The sequence below is a fragment of the Miniopterus schreibersii genome (assembly GCF_964146895.1).
Source record: "Miniopterus schreibersii genome assembly, chromosome: 3".
Lineage (NCBI taxonomy): Eukaryota > Metazoa > Chordata > Mammalia > Chiroptera > Miniopteridae > Miniopterus > Miniopterus schreibersii.
Window position 1 is genome coordinate 43,978,003 of NC_138103.1, and position 21,908 is coordinate 43,999,910.

At 37.0% G+C, this 21,908-nt stretch overlaps 1 protein-coding gene across 2 annotated transcripts; it reads right to left on the reverse strand.

The window, feature by feature from the left end:
* Positions 1-225: 225 nt before the first annotated feature.
* On the reverse strand, positions 226-21,335 carry SLC25A46 (solute carrier family 25 member 46). Of its 2 annotated transcripts, none has more exons than XM_081133630.1 (8): positions 20,901-21,335; positions 18,209-18,251; positions 16,602-16,659; positions 14,359-14,436; positions 13,796-13,896; positions 7,453-7,509; positions 6,183-6,240; positions 226-2,104 (listed from the first exon to the last, which is right to left on the reverse strand). In XM_081133630.1, exons 1-8 carry the CDS (start codon positions 21,175-21,177, stop codon positions 1,529-1,531), a joined length of 1,248 nt encoding a protein of 415 aa, XP_080989756.1. In that variant the 5' UTR covers positions 21,178-21,335; the 3' UTR covers positions 226-1,528. The 2 variants fall into 2 exon arrangements, with proteins under 2 accessions (XP_080989756.1, XP_080989757.1); XM_081133631.1 differs by having other exon boundaries at positions 20,880-21,323.
* Between the last annotated feature and the right edge of the window lie 573 nt (positions 21,336-21,908).

Genomic DNA, 21,908 nt, shown 5'->3' on the forward strand with positions numbered 1-21,908 from the left:
CCACACATACAACACAGGATAGTAAGGAGAGTTGCTACTTAAATACTGTTTCACACTTTTTTGGATATCATTTTTGGTTCCAACAGTATTAATGACAAAAAGTACCAACTTCACTGAAATTTAGCAGGTAAAATATCTGTTTGTGTGCCTTCTAGGCTGGAAAACATCGGTGCAAAGTCATTGCTTTATGGTTCATAGTGAACTGCGACCACTCGCTGGAGGAAATGAAACTTTAAAATGTTTAATGGTGGATCACTCAGATGCACATCACTGTACTATACAAAGAGCTTCACCCAGTTAGGAACATACAGAATTTTTAATTAAACTCATTAACAATATTTTTGCTTATTATTTGTCGAAATTTACTTCCTCATCCACAAAAAGCAAGGACAACCTCCCTTTAAAATTTATATTTTTTTCTTCAGCATTCATCCAAACAAGTTTAAATAAAAGGCGATAAGGAGAGACCTGCTTTTCCCTTTATGTATATCTAGTGTAGAGTATGAAATTATACACAAAACTGGAAGAAAATAAAAACTGAAGACATTATTTTATGATGACTATACAGAGGCAAGAGGCAAAAATTCCCAGGAGAATTTTAATTGTGTCTCCACTGAGACAAGTCATTCAGAAATGAAGACAAGTGATGTTACTTTTAGTACACAATTTCTAAATTTAGAAACAGTGATAGTTGTCATGATTATTTTCTCTCTCTGTTAGGAGTGTCTCTAAAAACAGCCTGATGATTCATAGAACTAGGTAAGCAAATCAAGCTTTATAAACATGAGGACTATTAAGTTGCTGGCACTGAAACGCTGCGTTTGGATATAGACAAGTATGCTGTTTGCCTTAAACCTTTGGGGACCTTGGTTTTTAATCTTTTATTCTGATATTCAAGCAGAAAGTCTGTGACTTCATCTTATGCAATAAGCTGACCTAATGGTGGAAAAGTTATTGAAATGAAGGAAATTCCAAGTTTTCTGTGTGTACATAAATATGCAGCATTAAAATGTATCGGGACAATACAATTTAAAACTTCAACTCCTGATTACAGACTGCCAAATCTAATCTTTCTCGTCATTATCATTGGTGACATAATTTATTTGCTTAAAGGTAAACGATGACCTCTTGATACTATATAAAGGATGACATACCAATATCAATCAAGAAGGTGAAATAAACACATAATACATATTAAAGTCAGATGGAATAAGTTCAGCTGTGAAATTTTGTTTTGTGTTTGCTGACAAATTTTTACTTCTGCCCAAGATCATTTTTAGTTCAGTATGTGTGCTACATTATCTAGAATTTAATTCATGAGTATTATTTTTATTGAGTTTTCAAATTTGGAATGCTGTTGATCCCAAAGAGATGCTTATGCGTTAAAAAAGTCACTATAATGAGCATGGGCTTTCTCTACCAGTTTCACTTCTAATCCATCTTCTCCCCAGTGTTCCCTTTTATCCCTCACAATTTCATAAACAAAGGGTCCAGATTATATCTTTCAGACTAATCAGGAACTTCACTCTCAAACGCTATTTTGAAGAAGTGTGGAGTAAATAATTTTGGTAACCTGTAAGACAGCTGCATGCAGTGTGTACTGTATTATAACAGCACCAAACCCTTTATAAAAACCAACCATTCCTTCCTCCTGCTTTATGGTATTGATACAGTCTCTCATGCCCTCATACTGTGTATTAATTGGAAGCACTTCATAGCCAAGGTCTGTGTTGTCAATTATTGTGCGTGTTCCTTGAATGTGAAGGCGGTGCAGAACTGTTTCCAAGGGGTAAAGTATAACATCAGAGCAAAGACTGGCAGCAAAGTTAGCAATGAGTTCTGGGAAATAAGCATCCAGCATACTCTGCACCGGGCTAGTGCTCTCAGCTGGGTGGCTATACGTCTTTCTCTTTAGAATTAGTAGGACAATCTTCTGAATGATGGAGCTGATGATGTAATGAAGAACCCCATGCAGCACCGTGGGGAAGATCAAGGAGAGAAGAGGAAGCAGTCGTTTGCTATGAGGCACTCCCAGGCCTATCACTCTTCCAATGCCTTCTTTAACACATTCCAAAATCCCCGTGTTATCGCGAATGATCTCACTCTAAAATAAAAATGATGAAATGAGCGAAAGTTAACATTTGCTTATTTTGCCACAAAAAAGGGCTCCTTTTACATCCCTTTTAAATCCTAATTTGCTGACTAAGGAGGGAAAACATCAATCATTTGCAGACTTCAAGTGTTATCTCAGTGTTAGATTCTCTTTTCAAATGAAATTTCATAAAACCAATAGCGGTGAAGCTGGGAGGTATTTCTACTGGAAAAGGAAAATAGGGAAGATGTGGGCCGGCACACCTGGCTTCCCCGCCCTCAAGCAGCTCCTTAGAACTCATTTTGAAAAGCATGACGCCGAAAGAGGTAGTAGAGCGCTTAGGCTTCTTACAGAGGGTTTAAACCCTGCCTCCATGACGTACGGGTTACGTGACCATTGGCAGGTTACTGAGCTGCTCCTACGAGTCAGCTCACCGTTCTCTAAAAACGGAATTAGCACCACCTACCTTTTATGCACAGAGTTGCTGTTAGTAAATGAAAAGGCCTGAAAGCGGGAAGGCACTGAATAAATGTCAGTCATTATCATCTACAATGTCTCTGCCTTTTTATAATCTTGAGGATACGGATAACAAAGTTTGTGATATGGATTAGAGTCATGGACAGGCAGAAAGGAACAGCTAAGAGGCCAATTTGGCTACGGCAATGACTGAAGAAGAGAGTGTATAAAATGAAGTTAAAAAGGTAATCGGGGCGATACCATGCCACTGAGTAGCCTCTGGATTTAAGTCAGATGGAAAATAGCTGGTTGACTTTAAGCAGAAGATGGAAAAGATATAATTTATGTCAACACTGGCTGTTGTGCAGAGGAGAACAAGAGGAGAGGCTGAGAAACCAGTTAAAAAGTTATTGTATAAGCCAGAAAAGAGACGACAGTGGGCTAGACTACTGGGCAGTAATGGAAGGAAAGTGCTTCAGTTGTGCTTTTATCTTAAAATTACAGCCAATGAAAATTACTGGTAGGTTGGATTTGGGTATGAAAAGAGAGGAGTCAGGATAACCTCAGGACTGTTGGCCAGAGGAAGTGGAAAAGGAATGCCTGTTACTGAGTTGGGAAATATGGATGGGGTAGCATTTTGGCGGAGAGATCAAGAGTTCAGAAATGTTAAGTATGAGGTTTAGATTGGGAGTTTACTATCTAGACTATAAGAAAAAGTTCCAAGCCGGACATATAAATATGAGTTTTCAGTAAAAAGAATATATTTAAAACCCTGGGACTAAAACCCGGTCCGTTTCCCTATCTCTGAACCTTTTTCTCTCCAGTCGATTTTTAATTCAGCAGCAAAAGAGATCCTAATGAAGACACGCTAGATCACCTCACCCTTTGGTTCAAATCCACCAAAGACTTTGCATTTCCTTCAAAGTAAAGGCTAAATTATTACAGTGACCTCCAATGTCCTATATGGCTTCTCCCCCTCTTACCTCTTAGAACTCATCTCCTCCTGTTCTCACCCTTGTTTAGTGAGCTTCAACTATATTGGCCTCCTTTTTGCTCCTCAAACACATGAGATACAATCACACCTCAGGGCCTTTGCACTTGCTTTCCCTTTGCTTAGAATGTTCTTCTCCGAAATATCTACGTAGTTCTTATGCCTAGGTCTTCACTCAAACATCACCACCTCAGTGAGGGCTTTTCTGATTTTTAAAAAATAGTAACTGCTCCTCCCAACCCATTAAGATCTTTAATTTCCTTACTTTATTTTATATGTTTTCTTTAGCACTTAGTACCACCTATTATACTTTATATTAATTTTGTTTATGTTTACCTTCCCCACAAAAATATAAGTGTGCTGAAGGTGGCTATTTTTGTTTGTATTGTTTGTTGCTATGTACCCGAGGTCTACAATGGTGCCTGATAAAGGCTGGCACTCAATAAATATTTAATGATGTTAAAAAAATGAGCAGTTAAGGAAGATAAACTGAAAAGGTAAAGTGAGGTCAATAAAAACCTTGACTGAATATTACACTGAAAAGTCTAAGATTGATTTTAGGCAGTATGAGTCAGTGTGGATCCTTAATCAGCAAAAGGATGTAAGAACTGCAGCCTAAGAATATCAATCCTACATGACTGTAGAATAGACTGTGAAATGCACCGACTAGTACAGGGACTGCTGATGAAGACAAAAGCTCACTAGGCAGTTCATATTTAAGGGACCCAGGAGGTGTTCTTCAGGAGACCTATGTATGGATGTGTATTTTTCACAGGAAGAATGCTCTCAAAGAGCTCCCAGAAGGGCAAAAGCCCACTGGGCGTGAAGTAGGAAGAAGCAGCTAACGTAATAAGCTGAGTATGTGGTAAAGGAGGGACGAGCATGGTTGCCTATTGGGGGAGGGAAACAGACAAATCACAGATATTTGTTGGAGTTAGAACTAAGAAGGCATAATGACTGGTTATGAAGGATGAAAGAAATACAAAAATCAAGGCATTCCTAAAAACAAGAATGAAAGTTTTGAGTCTTTGGGGTGAAGATAACAATAGTACCATCAACAGAAAAGGAGAAGAGGCTCGAAAGGAGGCTCGTCTTCAGGTGAGAAAGATGAGACTTCTTCTGAGCTAAATCTGAGGCGAAGATGATTTAATTCACATGAAGATTAGAGTCAAAACGATTCCTGAGAGTGAGTGAGTTCTCCAGGACAGTGAATATAGGATAAAGCAGACAGGGTCAAGGGCTGCACCTGGGAGTGTGGCAGAAAGATGGCAAAGAGGCTACTACAAGCACAGGAAGATGTGCCAGAGGAGAAATCTAAGACGAGAAAAACAGATTTCTAGAAAATCCAGCAGAAGAAATCAAAATGAGACAATTAGCAGGTAGAACCTAGAGCAGAAAAAACAGGGGTGAATATTAGGTTAAAAAAACAAACAAACATATACTGAACTGGGCATTTCATATACATAACTCATTTAATTTTTATAACTCAGTTATGGATAAGAAAGTTAAGATTTAGAAAGGATAAGACATTTGTTTAAAGGCACAGATCTAAAAAAGAAATGGGATTCTGATATGGATCTGTCTAAAGCTAAAACCTGTCATCCCCCCACTATATCATGCTGGTTTTTTTCCTTAAATAATCACCTTCCTGCTATTTTTCCCCTCATCTATGTGAGGATATCTCACAGAGTCATAACTGTAAGCCCCATACAAAGTTTCTATCATTTATTTAACACAATGCCAATGCAAAAGGAGAGAGAAAAGTGTATTTGGGTAGCAAGACGTTAACTTCAGTCAATTGAAATCAATTCTAAGAAATCAATCAATCAATAATGGGGATAGAAAAGCAATTAAGTAGAAAAGAGTAATTAGAAGAGAAAAGGCTGATCCAGTGAGGTTTTTATAGAGAAGAAACTCATACATACTGAACACAAATAATATGCTAGAGGATGTCACGTTGGAGATGGAAGATAGGTGATACAGAATTAGCTGGATTTTGTGTATTGGTGAAGTTAAACTATCCTACAGTTTTAAGTGTAGGAACCCTGTGGTGAGAAAGTATGTCGATTCGATGTACTTTGGCGCCACCATGTGGTTGGAAATAATAAAAATTTAAAACATTAGCAGGAGACTGCTTTAGCTTTGTAGCACTTACCACACATAGCCTCAAATGTTCCTTAAAAGGAATATTTAAAAATAATGCTGTTAGTAAACTACTATGCTGACTACCTGATCACTGTTAAGATGATTATTTATCATGTTTTATGCTTAGGTAATTTATTGTCCTATGATAAGCCATAACCATTTTTGAGTTATGCTTAAGTGTCTTAAAAAGTTGAAAAAAACCCTTTGGATTCTTTGTATGACTTTGCAAGTCATAGGCTGGGTTCTGAGATATCTGAATGAAGAGTACAGCTGTCTACAAAAGGGATAAAAAGAATTAAAAGTGTGAAGTAGTTTTGCATAGGAAGTATACTCATCAGCAATGTGCTAGTATCTAATCTTTGATATATGTGGATCTCCAAAATAAAATTTTAAAAGGATACTGTATTAAATCTTTCTGTTATACAATCAGACACAAATAATATATTTAATATTCCAAAAACTATTTTTAAGCAAAAATGACCATAAAAAACAGCTCACCTGTACTGTTTCGATTAGACTTGCTGAATAAAAAGGCATTGCCACCATATAAGTGAGGCTGCAGAAATTAAAACAAACTTATCAGTATACTGAAAGAACATGCTCACACTAAACCTTTTAATGTCTACTTTAATATATCAACATAACTTATATTCAAGCTTGAATATTTTTAAGGTTTTCAACTATTAACACTTATAGCCTAAAGATACTTTAGAAACCTGTAACATAAGATCTTTATTCAACAATTAGGGATGAAAAATTAAGTATTAATAATAACACAGGGATAGCCTGCAAAGAACAGATTTATTTTAAAGCAGTATAAAATGTAGGCTTGTTTATGATTCATTATTTGGATATCTACCTGCACATGGCTAATGCTACAGAACTTGTAACTCTGATACTTAAAATTTAGGGCGAGGGATCCATTCCACTGCTTGCCTTCTCAGTGATATCTGAACAAGTACACTGTTCTGCTGTTATCCTATATTATCATTATCCATTCCCAGATTTCCCACCCAGCAGAGCTAAGCGAGTCTTCAGTGGTAAGTAAAGTCCCCTTTTATTATTAAAAAACAATATTGTACAGCTTTGCAAAGTTGTTTTCTACCACTAACAGAGTAATATTACAACTTTGCAAGCCTGCAAAATATAGTTATTTAAAATAGTATCAAGGTGGGACTTACCTAACCCTACGGGCCAGGTCCTGGCAAGTAGTGGTTTTCAGGGTGAATGGAACATCACTAAGTAATAATGTGCTGGATCGCCCCACAGAGGGAGCGAGCAAGCTGGGGGCTTTCCAATTCACAATCTTCAAAAAAAATTAAAAAGTGAAGAGTAAAATTCTAATCTACAAAAATGGTCAGTGTTGTAAAATCACTAAGTGCCTTCAGGACTACATTTTAACGACACTAAAGTTTTGAGTTTGCTCATTACCATACAAATAAATTTGTATCTCTGATTAATAAAAAAATAATAATATTCCTGGTAATCAGGTTTAAAAAGTTGAAGACCTGTGCTAACTTCCTAAGGACTCGAAGAAAAATTAGGTTGTGATTTTAGCCTTTCAAATTAGAAAGATTTATTTTAAACATAATACATATTTCAGGATTTTATTCCTAAACCCTATGTTACTTGTCTTTTGAAGTTCTAATCCCAAATATCTCATGGTTCTAATTTCCTTCAGTGTAGTTATTTAATGAGATTTTTTTCAGTTCCAACACTATAAAAATTAACGTAAATTTTCAATATAAATGCCAGTTTTGATACTTACGATTTCAGTAGAAGGTGTTCTCCTATTTGTTTAGGATTCCATTTATGTGAAACCTCTCTAAAAAATAAAAATAAATTTAAGTAAAACAAAAGCCATGTTATTTAAAACATCTTGAATTCACCTAACTTTCAAAAAGGTAATCAAGTTTTAATTTAAAAAAAAAAATCTGTAGGAGAAATATATTCTAATGGTGAACATTCTCCTTTCTGGGACACACTTCAAACAATTACAGTGGTTTGAAAACAAAAAACAATGTACAAGGTATTTTTGCATCTGCTGACAGAGGAGGAAGTTGTAACTGATTACAAAAATGAACATGAGAAATTAAAGGAGACATAAAAGCGATAGGTTGAGGGAAAAAAAAGAATGGATTGGAAAAGGAAAGGGTAATAAGGAGTAGGATAAGGGGAAAAATAAAGCTTCAGTCAGAGAAAGACAAGTCCCACATGATCTCACTCAAGGTGTGGAATCTAAAGAACAAAATAAACTGATGAACAAGACAGATGCAGAGACACAGAGCCATGGAGCAGTGGATGAATTTCAGAGGGAAGGTGGGGGTGGGGGGGAGATTAATCAAAGAACTTAGGAGCATATATACTTGGCCTATGGACACAGGCAATAGTGTGGAGAAGACCTGGGGGGGGGGGTGGATGCTGGGTGGAGGGGATCAATGGGGGGAAAAAGGGGACACCTGTAATACTTTCAACAATAAAAAAAAAATAAAAAAATTAAAAAAAAAAAAAAGGTAGGTAAGAACGGGAATCAAAAAACCAAAGCCAAATGAAGTTACTGTATGCAGAATGATGTTAGTAGTACACAGGGCTCTAAAGCCTGGTCTCTGACGTGAGGTCTGCACTCTGCTGAGCTCCCTCTCATCTCATCTGATACAAGAAGGAAGCCTGTCAGAGAGGCAGAGCAGGTATTGTCAAATTTGTTTTACTTATGAGAAAAAGAAAGGTCAAAAAAGTCCCAGGGACATGTTCAAAAGGGTTGGGGAAAACGCCAGGTCTGGGGCCAAGGTCTAGGGCTGTGCGCTTCCCACTACTTAGGTTTACTTTTTTTATATATATATATATATATATATCTTTATTGATTTCAGAGAGAGGAAAGGAGAGGGAGAGGGAGAGAGAGAGATAGAAACATCAATGATGAGAGTCATTGATCGAGCCCACAACCCAGGCATGTGCCCTGACCGGGAATCGAACCCCGATCGCCTGGATCCTAGGTTGACGCTCAACCGCTGAGCCACACCCGGCTGGGCCCACTACTTAGGTTTCAGGGACAGCAGGAAAGAGAAGAAAAAGAAGAGAGACAAGCCGAAAGAAGAACAGAAAGGAAAAAGCTATATCAAGAGAAAAGTCCAAAGGGAGGTTTAAAATACAGAGGAGACCAGCTGCTACCAGTTCCCCGATGAGACTGGCACCGCTGCACAACGGCCACTGCAGGAAACTGAGGACAACATTTTCTGTCTTAAATTAGTGAATATAACAAACATAAGGAGATAAAACAATAAACATGTTTTATATTAAAAAGGTGAAAAATTTAATCACTAATAACGTAAATGGTCTAAAAATAAACTCAGTACAATTATAGAATGGGCGGTATGTGAACTTTCCTACATTTTGTAAGAAACTAAGAGGTCTGCTGAGGAGTTTTAGACACTAGAAGACTTTCTCTTTAGACAATAGCATAACCTGAGAGAGCCTCTGGGTCACATACTAGAATACCATATGCTTGAACAACCACAGAAAAATAGAGCTGGAATGATGCTCAATGATTAAGACGGAAAGTGCAAAATAAATCAGGCCTCTCATCTTACTGCAAGGGACTTTATGATTATAAAACAAAATATGCTATGTGGTTTGCCAATCATCTGGGCACTGCTATGACTCTTTTCATGGCCACAGAAAGTATTACGACAGGTTATTAAGACACTAATTTAAACTGTGAAACTGTCATTAACATTATGGATAGATGGGTCTGTGACCAGTTTCTGAAAGGACAGGGCGACCTCCCCTTAGAATACAAACCTATTCTACTGCCAGTTCTTAAAATCATTAAGATTATTAAGGTAAAGTAGAGAAAAATAAAATTTAGAATCAAACATTTTTTAAAAATTAAGACTTTCTTCCTTGTATCTGTTCCCTACTCCTTTATAAAATAGTAAAACTTATTGCCGCAGCTCTAGAAATTTAAATTAGCACACTTAAGTGCTTCAAGAAAAGGGTGGTGTAGAAATCTATTTGTGATTAAACCTTTTTATATTTCATTATTAAACAACAAAACATGTGTAAATACATTTAATTCACTATTTTCACAAGCAAAAACTGCCCTTCAAACAAGCAACAAAATTGAGAGGTGACTTGCTTTTTCTCCAAATAGTTTTCCATTTGATAGACAAATATACATACTTAATGCAGAATTTATACACAAAAGCGATAGAATTTTTAAATGACTATATCTAAGCAGTCTTTACTTTCCATTGCCTCTCACTTCACATGCTCAAATAGCTTCCCTCTTAAAAAATCTTCCCTCAACCCAACCCAAACCTATCATCTTCCAGCTACTTCTTTTCATCTCTCCTCATAGCCAACTTTCTAAACCTCCTATTTTCATGTCCTCACTTCCCACTCACCTCTAAACCCACTCCAAATTGGTTTCTACCCAATTAGTCTAACAAAAACAGCCCTTGCCAAGGTTCCCATAACTTGGATGTCACTGAAGCCAAAGGGCATGTTTTAGTCAGCACCTTACTTGTCCTTCCAGCAGCCATCAGATACTCATGTTCCTTCCTCCGTTAAGCACTCTCTGACCCTGTACTCCACTAGCCCATACTCTTCTGGTTTTTCTCCTCTCTTCTGGTCTCTACTTTTGAATCCTTAAAGGAGCATTTTTCTTAACCCGGCCACCTATTCTGGAGTTCCCAGAGCCTCGGGCCCTTTTTTTCTCTTACTTTATATGTGATACCCCTTCCCTAGGCAATCTCATAGAAAATGATGACTTTGAAACCCCTCAAATCTATTATCTTCAGTTTAGACTTCTCTGTATGTCAATTTTATATATCAATTGTCTACTGACAACTCCATCTGGATATAGCAAAGCCCCTGAAAATGACTTTGTCTAAAATCAAACATATGATCTTTCTTTCCCACTCTTAGACCCCAGAGCTCACCCTCCTCATGTGGTGACTTCTGTGAATTGCTCTGTACTACTGCTTTGTTGCCTTGTGGGCTATGACTTTGCTTTCCCCTAAGAAAGGTCAACCCTGCCCAAATAAGTTAGAATTAGGGGGAAAAAGTGTTTACACTGTACTTCAGAGAATGGTTTTATTTTATATCCAGCTATATAAACCAAAATCCTAGAAGTTATCCTTGACACCCCCTTCTCTACCACCTACCATCCCTAATCCATCGCCAAGTTCCACCAATTTTACCTAAATATACTTCAGAACTATCCGCTTACATCCATCTGGAAAGATACCACCCTGGTCCTAGCTGCCATCTGGCTCTTGCCTGCTCTCCACCTTGCTGTCTGAGCTCCAGCCATGAGCCTGCTCTCGGTTACTTGAATTCTCCAAGTTCCCCCTGCCGCACTGTCCTTACACAAACTGGCCTGTGACTCCTAACCATCACTTGGATCGCAGCTTAACTGTCATTTTATTATTGACACTGCTCCTAACCCTTTAATACTCTCACAGGACCATATTCCTTTCCTTCAGAGAACAAATCTCAATGGGTACTTATTTATTCATTAGTGGGGTTATTTTACTTAACGTATGTCCCTTACACTAGATTCTACGCTTCTTAGTCACAGGTACCTTTTGCTTCCTCTCTTCACTGTATACCTGATTGCTAGGACAGGACCTGGAGCATAGTTGGTACTCAGGAAATATTAGCTAAGTAAATAAATTAATTAATGTTTGGGACTTACTACTAAATTATCCAGATAGAATATAACAAAGATAACCTTTCATGTCTTCTTCACTATGATTCAAAATGACCAAGAGAAAATACAAACCCACACAATCTAATGTGTGTGTATGTCTACAGAGTAAGAAAGTTGGATAAAATTTAACAAAATTCTGTGCCTTCCCATTTCCTTTTTCCTTCCTCTCAACCTGGAGTTAAAGCTACTACTGTACCTGTGCTTTAGAGAAGTGTCATCACTTGCCTAAGATCCCAGAACTAAAAAGTGGTGTAGCTAGGACCAATAATGTCCTGACTGCAAATACAGAATTCTTCAGGCTTTACCATACAGAAATTCCTGACATTTGTTACATTTCAATAGAATTTTGTGATTTTGGCAGAACTTCAAGAACATTTGAAGACAAGTACTAACTTTTCATTTTATCTTTTCACATATAACTTTTCATTTTATATGTGATATAAAAAGCAATAGGGTGAATAAAGTTAGCCAATGCCAGAAATTCAGATTTTTTTTTAAGTACGACAGGAAATATTTGCTGGCCAAATGTTTTGCTTATAACATTTAGCAAAGCTGTGTTAAAAGAACTTCAAGACTATGAGGTCCTTTGAAAGCAAACAATGGCAAAAAGCCTGATATCAGTCTCTCCTGTCTTTATTTCCTTCCTTACAAAGACTGAATTCCAAGATTGAGATGCTAGTTGGTTGCAATTACCTCACTTCCTTGTTGATCCAAAAAAATTCACCCTGCCAGGGATCACCTTTGGACTAAGAAAGCATTCAAAGTCTTATGCTATCCCCGGGATGGAGTGTTGAGAGAAAAATCAGATTCCTACCAAAGAGCACTTACACACACTTATGTTTTCCACTATTATCTATTAACATTCCTTTCATATATTCCTAGTAAGGTTCCCTTTCTGTTACACATAGTTGTGACTGTCCCAAATGTATTTCATTCTTCTATGGTTTTCTACATAGACCCTCATTCTCCTTTCGCCTAATAACCTTGTATCCTGTTTCAGGGAGAAAACAGATGCAAAAGTAAATTTACCCAATTTCTCTACCCTCTCCTTCCAAATGTATCTAACAATTCCAATTCACCTCTTAGCTTCGATGATATTATCATCCTACAGTTTGCTGCTATTTTCAATTTGTTTTGTGATCATCTCTTACTACTCCCCTCAACTACATGCATGAAACACACACGTGCACATGCACATTGCCCAGGATTCTATTCTGTGCATGGTCCACTTTCTGTCATTTAGCCTACACTATCTCTTTAGGGAAATTTATCTATCCTTATGTTTCCACTGCTACTTTTACGCCACTACATTCAAAATTATGCCTCTAGCTTTAAATTTTCTTTAAGACTCTGACCCATGGCTCCCACCACTTACTAGACATGTTCCCCCTAGATATCCTACAGGAATCTCAAACATCATCTACTGAATGTTAAATTCCTTATCTTCTTTCCTATTCCAAGTTATTCTTCTTCATGAATTCTTCAATTTGATTCCAATCTAGATATCTCAGTCACTGCTGACAATTCACTATCCTATCTGCCCATCCCTAATCTGTCACCAATTATCAAATATACTTCAGAAATGTCTCTTCAGCTCATCCCTTTCTGTTCTGTTCCACAGGTCAGACCCTTCTCAGTGTGGCGTAGATTACTGTAACAGTTCTGCACAAGTTTCATCTATATCGGTCCTTTTTTTTTTTTTACAGTGCCACTTGAGTTCGTCCTTGATTAAATCACCCAAATGTTTTTAAAACAAACAAACAAACCCCTTCAACTCCCAATTCCACCAAGAATAAATCCTAAGTCCCTTACAAAGGGACTGCTGTGCTTCAGTCTAGCACCTCAGCCTCTTTTCCTGTTACTCCACTCTACATACCAACTACTCTCAAGCATCAGACACTTACTACCCAGACCTTCCAACTTCCCTTGGGCATGCTGTCACCTCTACTCAGAATCCTCTCCTCCTCTGCCAAGTCAATTCCTACTCATAATTCAAGATATAGCTCAGATTTCAGTTCTTTTTTGAAATCCTGACATTAACTCTGTGGAGTCTGTTTAATTATAGTACTAAGCACTATAATTTTCTTACATGTGGCTCCTTCACCAAACTTGCTAAAGAGCAGAAATTGCTCATATACTCATGTTTGTTTCTTAGCTGATGGTTGCTGACACATAGCAGTAGGAGCTGAAAGACATCATCTCAATAGATACTACACCAGGAAGCATTTTCTTTATCACACACTAATTAAACAAGACCTCAATTAATTTTTTTTTTCTGTTTCTTCTCTTAGCTACTTCAGGCAAGTCAAGTTTTCAAATTCAAGGTATTATTAGAAGCTATCATAGTTTGTTATATTTTTAATATGATACCAATATTGAGAAAATGCCAAAAAGGTACCTTGGTAAAGGGGTGAATTCACTAATTATTCCCTCTGCTCCAAGTGTGATACCCTGGACAATAAATGTACTTCCCATTCCTTTCCAAAGGGCCCTTGGTCCCTAAAATGAACAAAATGTATTGTTATTTCTGTTAATGTCTAAAGAAGAAACACAAAAAAAGGTCATAATAAAACTTGATATTGAATGTTTACTGACATTTCCAATGAGGCATTATTCAAAAGGATACTTTAGCAGAGAACTGCAACTAAATTAATTTCTAATATTATTTTAATATTTGTCAGGCAGCCTACATTTAGGCCAACATGAAAATTCCAATTAATTAAATATCCCTAATATTGATTAAATACCCCTAAGATTTAATTAATTTTGGCAAAGGTGTAAATTCACTGATTACTAAATGACACCAAAAAATGTCATTATGTTACATTAGTTTTAGTATGAAAGTTAAGATAGTTTTACTAACTAAATTATAAGGAATTACTGTAGCTTTAATTATTACTATGGCCAAATGACATATATTATAAATAACTTGAATAATGAAATCTATAGACTAATTCTCACCTGAGTTTTGTTGAAGCTGTACATAATATTGATGACTGTAAATGGAGTGAGATGATAATGCCGAGCATGGTAATTAACCTGTAAAACAGATATTTCATGATTATTTTCTATTATTGCTTTGTAAGAAATAACAAGGACATGGAAGACATACAGTGGAGTCACAGCATAAACAAAAGTTCAATTCTAAAGTCAGCATAGATTACATATAAGCAAAATTACTCTTGAAAGTGCTTGAATTCACTTATTAAAAGTAAAGTACATATGGTTACATAAATATAACCCTAAAGACCAATGCACAATATACATGGTAATAAAGAATATCTAATAAGGGCTTTTTGTTTGATATTTATATTTCTTTAAACACTCGAATTACATTCGTGTGGCAAAACATTCATGCTTTTAACACAGAGGAACCACAAAGAACTCAAAGAACAGGAGATATGTGTCTCCCAATGTCTAGTATTTTTCATGTTATAAGCTATAAACAATTAGCAAATCATAAAATCAGTAAAGGGGGTCAGAACCAGTATTTATTCAGTGAAATAATTTTTAAAAAGTATCGGGATGCATCACACATTCCAAAGGTATTATTTCATAAAACGTTTTTTAAAATTACACATATATGTATACGCTAGATCGCATATGTAATAGCGTCACAATTTATAAATCCTATGTGTGAAACTGACTGTTTTGGGGTATATACAACTGTTTATGCTTTTTAAATGGCTATTTCTCTATATACACTTATTTTTTTTGGTGCTAAGCATGAACAGGCTAATCTGTAATCATTTATGTCTTTTCTAACTCAATTTTCAAAGAAGATAAGTTATACTATAAGAGTTTTTGCCACAGTGTGGTCCACTGACTCCTGAGGCTTTTTAAGGGAATTGACAAATTCAGAATTATTTTCTTGATACTAAGACATGATTTGCCCAATAGTGCAAAAACATGATGGGTAAATTGCTAACTTCTTAACATGAATTAAGACAGTGGCACCAAACTATATTTTTGTACTAATTGCATTCTTCATCCCATTCACTCATAAAGAGGAAAAAGCCACTTTCACTTAAAAATGTCCTTGTTGAAGTAGTAAAATATATTTATTTTATAAAACCTTGACACTTGCGTATATGTCATTTTTTTAATTAATGTGTTGCATAATGAAGTAAGATGGCTGTTGTGAGGAAAAGCAATTGCCTAATGAAGCTGCAGGCTGAACCAGCTACTTTTTTCATAGAACACCATTTCTTCTAGAAAAACTGACAAGACTACAGTTATTCACACTAGGACAGACATGTTTTTAAAAATGAACAAAGTGAGCTTATTGATAAAAAAAAAAATTATAGTATTTGTTGCCAATGATATATGTGAGTATACAAGCAAGAATTAGAATCCTGGAAAACTATATCCACCATCAAGAGCTTACCCAACATTGAAACACTCCTCTGGTGAGACTGGTAGTGATTTTAATTATGGTGGATTTTTTTGATACTATATAATCAAAAGATTATATAACTTTCAGAAGACCTATATAACTCAGTAAATCAATATTTTTCAATTAATCAATGCATTATATAACAAGATCATGCATGGGTAAAAAAATCCACTCAACATGCAGTACAGAGCAATAGATTTTAACAAAAAGTTAATGGGTGTCGTTTCAGATTTCACACTGCAAATAACCTTTAAGAAATTACCACTACTGAATTTAGATGTAGTATCAAAAAATAATTTATCTAAAATAAAATATAAAATACTGCCACTTTCAAATACATATGTGTATAAGGCTAGACATTCTTGTTTTTTTCGAAAATAATATATTGCAACAGATTGACTGCAGAAGCAGATGTGAAAATTTGGCTGTCTTCTACTATGTCAGACATTAAAGATATTTGAAAATAAGTAAAATGTTTCTTTTTCATAAAAATGTTATGTTAATATTTAATGGATTTATTATTTTTAATGAATTGAAAAATATATATATATTAAAATTTCCCAGTTCTAATTTCTGAAATGGTAACTATTAATAGATATAACCTATATAAACAAAAGTTCTTTGGAGACCTTGATTTTTAAGACTTAAGAAGTTTCAAAGATCAAAATGTTTGAGAACTTGCCATATTACAGATTTTGGTGCATTTCACATGGAATAATGGCCACATGGTCTTGGCCATTTATCTGAGTTCTGTACTTCAAATCAGGGTTAGAATTACTGTTCAGAAGGTCATAGAAAGTACATTTACCTGACACTGGCGGCGTAGAACAATGCAAGGATGAGCCAGTACATTTTCTGTAAAGAGACTATATAAGAATAATTTATAAATACATATAATATAGCCAAAACTTAATTTATAACATGTATGTATCTGAAATTATTTTTGCTTGAAGAATCATGCATCATTTTGTTCCTCATTCTTAAAATTGAAAAAAAAAAAGATTTAAAATAATATCATGTTTGCAAATCATTGTACCAATAACAAAATTCAACATGAAAAGAATTAAAGCCAGATCTGCCAACTGGTAAGCAAGGGAAACAATATAAAATACTAATATATATAGAATAAAGATGAAACTACATTTCTATATATCTAATATGGGAAACTCCTTTCCTACACAATTTAAACGCCCCTTTCAATTTGTTTCAGATGTCTTTCAGTTCCTATCAGAAGAGCCATTTATTTTTCATGAATCTCAATCTATAAATTTTGGTTTTGATGTACTTTGTGCTTAAGTTATAGAGATTTCAATAAGCATATTAATTGACTACTATTTTATGTATAAAATAGTTCTTCTGAAAACATTCCCTACAAACTAATTACAACTGTGGCTTAAGTACTAACAGTGACATATACCTGCATGAGTGTGCACGCGCGCGCACACACACACACACACTCTCACGTATATATAAATACATATAAAAATAATATATCAAATGATAATAACTTTAAGTATAAACAGTGAGCCTAAAGAAAAATTAACTACAGCAGAAGGAAAACCTCAATACATAAATTTTATTTTTATTGACATTAACATCCTCAAGGTTAATCATACAAATAAGATCATTTTTTCCTGATTAAAATGTTTAAAACATGCCTGGCTGGGCGTGGCTCTGTGGTTGAGCGTCGACCTAGGATCCAGGCAACCGGGGTTCGATTCCCGGTCAGGGCACATGCCTGGGTTGCGGGCTCGATCCCCAGTCGGGGGCGTGCAGGAGGCAGCCGATCAATAACTCTCTCATCATTGATGTTTCTATCTCTCTTTCTCCCTCTCCTTTCCTCTCTCTGAAATAAAGATATATTAAAAAAAAAATGTTTAAAACAATGAGTTACTCTAGTATATGTCAGTCTTTGTGCAATTCCAATGTTTTTAAAACAGTATTCACTAAAGATCATTTAATCAAGACTAGAAGCTTTTCTAATACAAAATAATCATTAAAAATAAAAAACAATAATGATGCTCATTAAATGCTGATTATAACCAAAACCTAGACTCTATGTTGCTAAGTATCTTGTTATAATTCAATTTTCTTAGGAAGAAGATTCAGTGTAAAATTACTCACTTTTGGAGGGGAAGAGATAAGATTTAATTCATTCTTTGGCTAGACACATGAAAGGTGTTACAACATTCCTTATAAAATTATTCTCTGATCACAAAATTCAATAACTATTTTCTAGCCTTACTGGGGAAAAAAGTCAACTTATAAATTTTAAATAATAATTTTTTCTGCAAAATATTTAATATTTAATCTACTGCTACAAAGAATCATTCTAAAGGAAACATTACTAATCATTTACTGTAACATTAAAAACTGTAAATACTTAAATTAAAAAATATTTAGATAAAACATTACCTTGCAAGTCCAATACCAAATCCAGCAAATCTACTCAACTGTTCTAAAATAGAAGAAATAAGATTACTCATAACCAATATTTAGATTTACTGTAAAAACAACAAAAAAATATTTTCTTTTATTAATGTGATATTCAGTTAAACTCAGGTCTCCAAGTCAAATCCTGGTAAGAGCCAAGGAAGTTATTTGAATGAGTGAAGGACTCTGTTGGGGCTTGTGCCAAATTGCAAGACACAACTGCTCTTCAGCTCCAATTCATTGCGGCAATGGACTGTGGGCTCAGGGTTTCTAAGCTGTGATTTTTCTAAAAAGATATTCTCATTTTTATGTAGCATCTTTCAATTAAAAAAATATTGGCAACTATTTTAAGAAGTGTTAAAACATTGTGGGCCAAATCAAACATGTCTGCAGGTAGAATCTAAGGGCTACCAGTTTTCAACTTCTGACTACAAACAATATTTTCTGTAGAAGGCACTGATACACCAACAACTTAACCTCCCATGTTGTAAAATTAGTCATTCGCTGTTAGTGGTGGAGAGCATCTGTGTTAAATCAATAGTTACAAATAAAACACCACAAAATTATTAAATTGAGAATATTTAGAGTAATCAAAATGGGTAAATAGGCTCTCTTTTCTCTATCTCCCCAAATTTTAAGTATTTTGAGAGTAGTTGCTTAATTAGGTTTCTGTGGATGGACTACTGGGTACATATGTGCTACTGCTGAGGGCATTTCTATAGTCTTACTACAAGTTTACAGACGGAAACATTCCTGTGCATATATCAAAACAGAAAAAAAAAGTTTTCTCCTTGACTAAAAATCTCAAAATCATGATGATGAAATCTCACAACCCCAGGAGACTAGTCATCAAATTTCAGCTGTAATGCAATATTCACAAGGGATGATTTTCTCTCTCATCCTATTTTCTCTTTCCCCTCTTGTTGCATCTTCCCTCTTTCATTTCTGCTCTTTTCAATGAAGCAATGCACTCACTATTTCCTTACAGTCAGAACAAGGCCGTGTAAACATGTCCCTGAGAAAACTATTTGGTCATCCTTATTTTGAAAAAATGTACAAGCGAGATAGAAGCTTCTTTGCCCAAGTTAAGATTCTTTCCTCCCTTCAGCTTTCCCCTTTTTGTATGTACTGATCATCTCCAAATATTAACAGAAAATACTGTATTTCCTGGAAGGTATTGGAAGGCTTACTACTGTTAAATGTAAGACTCTCAGGTTCCTATCCTCCTTGCAAAGTTAGACTCACTAGGCTGTTACTGCTGCTAAAAGCAAAACAAAACAAAACACAACAACCCTAGTTTCAATAAGAGCCCCTCTCCTCATTGTAACCGACAAAACATAAATTATGAAAAAATAACTTAAGTATTACCGCCTAAGAAGGTAACATGTAGCAACTATATATATGCATTTTGAATTATTTCATTTATAACTTTTCAGTCCTCCTTTTGGGACCACCAGAAAGAAAACCAGAGTAAACAAGCTAATTGTATGACACTAAATCACTGGTCCCCTCCACATCAGTTGCTCACCAGACTATATTTTATAGTACATCCAAGTCAAAATACAATGAGAATAAAACTGATGTATAAAATATACTTATATTTTATATTTAATGATAAATATACTTATATTTAATGATATAATCCACTGTTCTAACAATTTCAGAATGGGCAGAGGTAGCCGTTTTTTTCCATTTTATGAATAAACAAGATGTTGAGAATATCTAAATCACACAGTATTGCAATGAAAAGACAGGTCTTCTGACATCCTGCAGAAAATAACTATGCCTTGAATTCAAAGTATTATCTTGAAAATTTACCAGTGATTTTTGCTTGTTAGTGGAATTTTTAGGTCAGAAAAAGGAAAGTAGAAGGTAGGTATATTTCTCAATTCCATAAATCTTTACAGAGCTCCCATAGGGTGCATGAATTAATTTATATAAGTAGAAAAGTGTTACTTTAGCCCCTTAAAAATAAAAAGAATAAAATTACAACTTCTCTATGTATTCCAAGTGATTCATTTACTATGAGTGAGGCTCAGTTTGGTATTGCCATGAAGTGTTAACAGAAGAAAATGGAAAAGTATAAACATTTCCCCTTCTATCAAAAAGGCGTTTGATGCGGGGGGTGGGGTGGGGGGGTTATTTTGGGATCTAGAAAACAGACACATCTCCTATGATTAAAAGGGAAAAGGAAGGAAACAAATATTTTTAGCCTACTATGTGCTCCATACGCATTACTCACATCTCATTTTATTAAGTCCTTAAAAAACCCTGTTATTCTTCTATCCACCTCAAAGATGAACAAACTGAGGGTTCACAGATGTTTACAAAGTCTGTCAGCTTTTAAGAGTGATAGAGCCAGGTCTGAGCCCAAGCCTGCTTATGCTGAAAAACTCCACGCGGAACACAAAGCTACAATTAACTGCATCAAAGAAATACAGCGGTCATTTAACTAGCTAAGGCAGGTGTCTTTTTTGGAGGTGATCCCGGAGAAAATATGTGCGAGGAAGAGGGAGGAGGCCCGCTTCAAGGGCAGAGGACGCGGGGAGGGCACCGGGTGTGGCGCGCGACGAGACCAGAGGCCCCGAAGGCGGGACCCTCCGCGCGCCTCCCGGGCCCGCGGGCCGCCGCTCCGCCCGCCACCCGCCCCTACCTTGCTCCCAGCGTCCCTCACCGCTGCTCTGCCCCGGCGCGCCGCCGCTGCCGCCCGGAACGGGCTCCTCCGCCGGGCCCTCGGGGGTGGAGGGGGCGGGCACGCCGTAGGGCGGGCTCTTCTCGCCCCAGTGCAGGTTGCGGCTCCCGGGGATGTCTGGCGGAGTGGTCACCCAGTGGCCCAGGTCCGACCCGGAGCTGAAGGACCTTGCAGGGAAGGCGACGCCAAAACCCCGCTCATCCCGCGCACCCCCGCGGTAGCCCAAGCCATCGAATCCTTCCGGGCGCCGCGGATGCATCGCGGACGGCGCAGGATGAGGCAAGCCCGCCCGGAGCCCACCACCACTGGGGCCGCGGGGATTTCGGGCCGCGCGGGTTCTCCTCCACCGCCACCTCCTTCGCCTCCGCCGCCGCGCTTGGAGAAATTGACAACCGGAAGTTACGTTGTAAATGCGGAAGTGTCCAGCGCACGTGATTGCAGCCTCTTCCGGCGGTCATCAGGGACGCTGTTGCTAGGGGACGATTCAGCAATCCTGGGCCAACCCTTAAAATTTAGCGGTCAGGCTGGAGGAGGTGGTAAGGTGGCTGTGGAGTTAATGGAACACAGTACCGAACAGAGGCCGTAAGGACCTAGGGATGGGGGATGAGGCCTGGGTGAGACGAGGTCGAGTACAGATGTTTATAGGGAAATACAGCTAACGCGTCGCGGGATCTGAGTCCCCGAGATCTCAGCCAGAATGTCCCGCCCCACGCCAAGGCCTCAGACCTGGCTGTGTCCTCACTAGGCTAGTGCCTCGCCTGCCACAGGGCGTCGTTCAGAGGTCTGAGGTGCAGGGTGTTCGTAACATTACATCTAACTTTACCTCCCGCACTTGGCGTTTTGGGTAAAACCTACGGAGAGTTCTGCCCAATGAACGCAAAGAAACTGTGTACCGCTGAAGCAAACATTAAAAAAGCACGTCCGGGGGGAAAACCTCCTCTTCCCTTCTCTCCGGCCCCCACCAGAGAGAAGATAGAAGTTTATGAAGAT

Excerpts from the sequence above, each read along its gene's own strand:
- SLC25A46 (XM_081133631.1), bottom strand. The coding sequence starts at position 21,177 with ATGCATCCGCGGCGCCCGGAAGGATTCGATGGCTTGGGCTACCGCGGG. Across the intron at positions 18,252-20,879 it reads TGAGGGACGCTGGGAGCAAG|AACAGTTGAGTAGATTTGCT; the intron begins GTAGGGGCGGGT and ends CTTCTATTTTAG. Across the intron at positions 6,241-7,452 it reads GAACACCTTCTACTGAAATC|CCTCACTTATATGGTGGCAA; the intron begins GTAAGTATCAAA and ends TAATTTCTGCAG.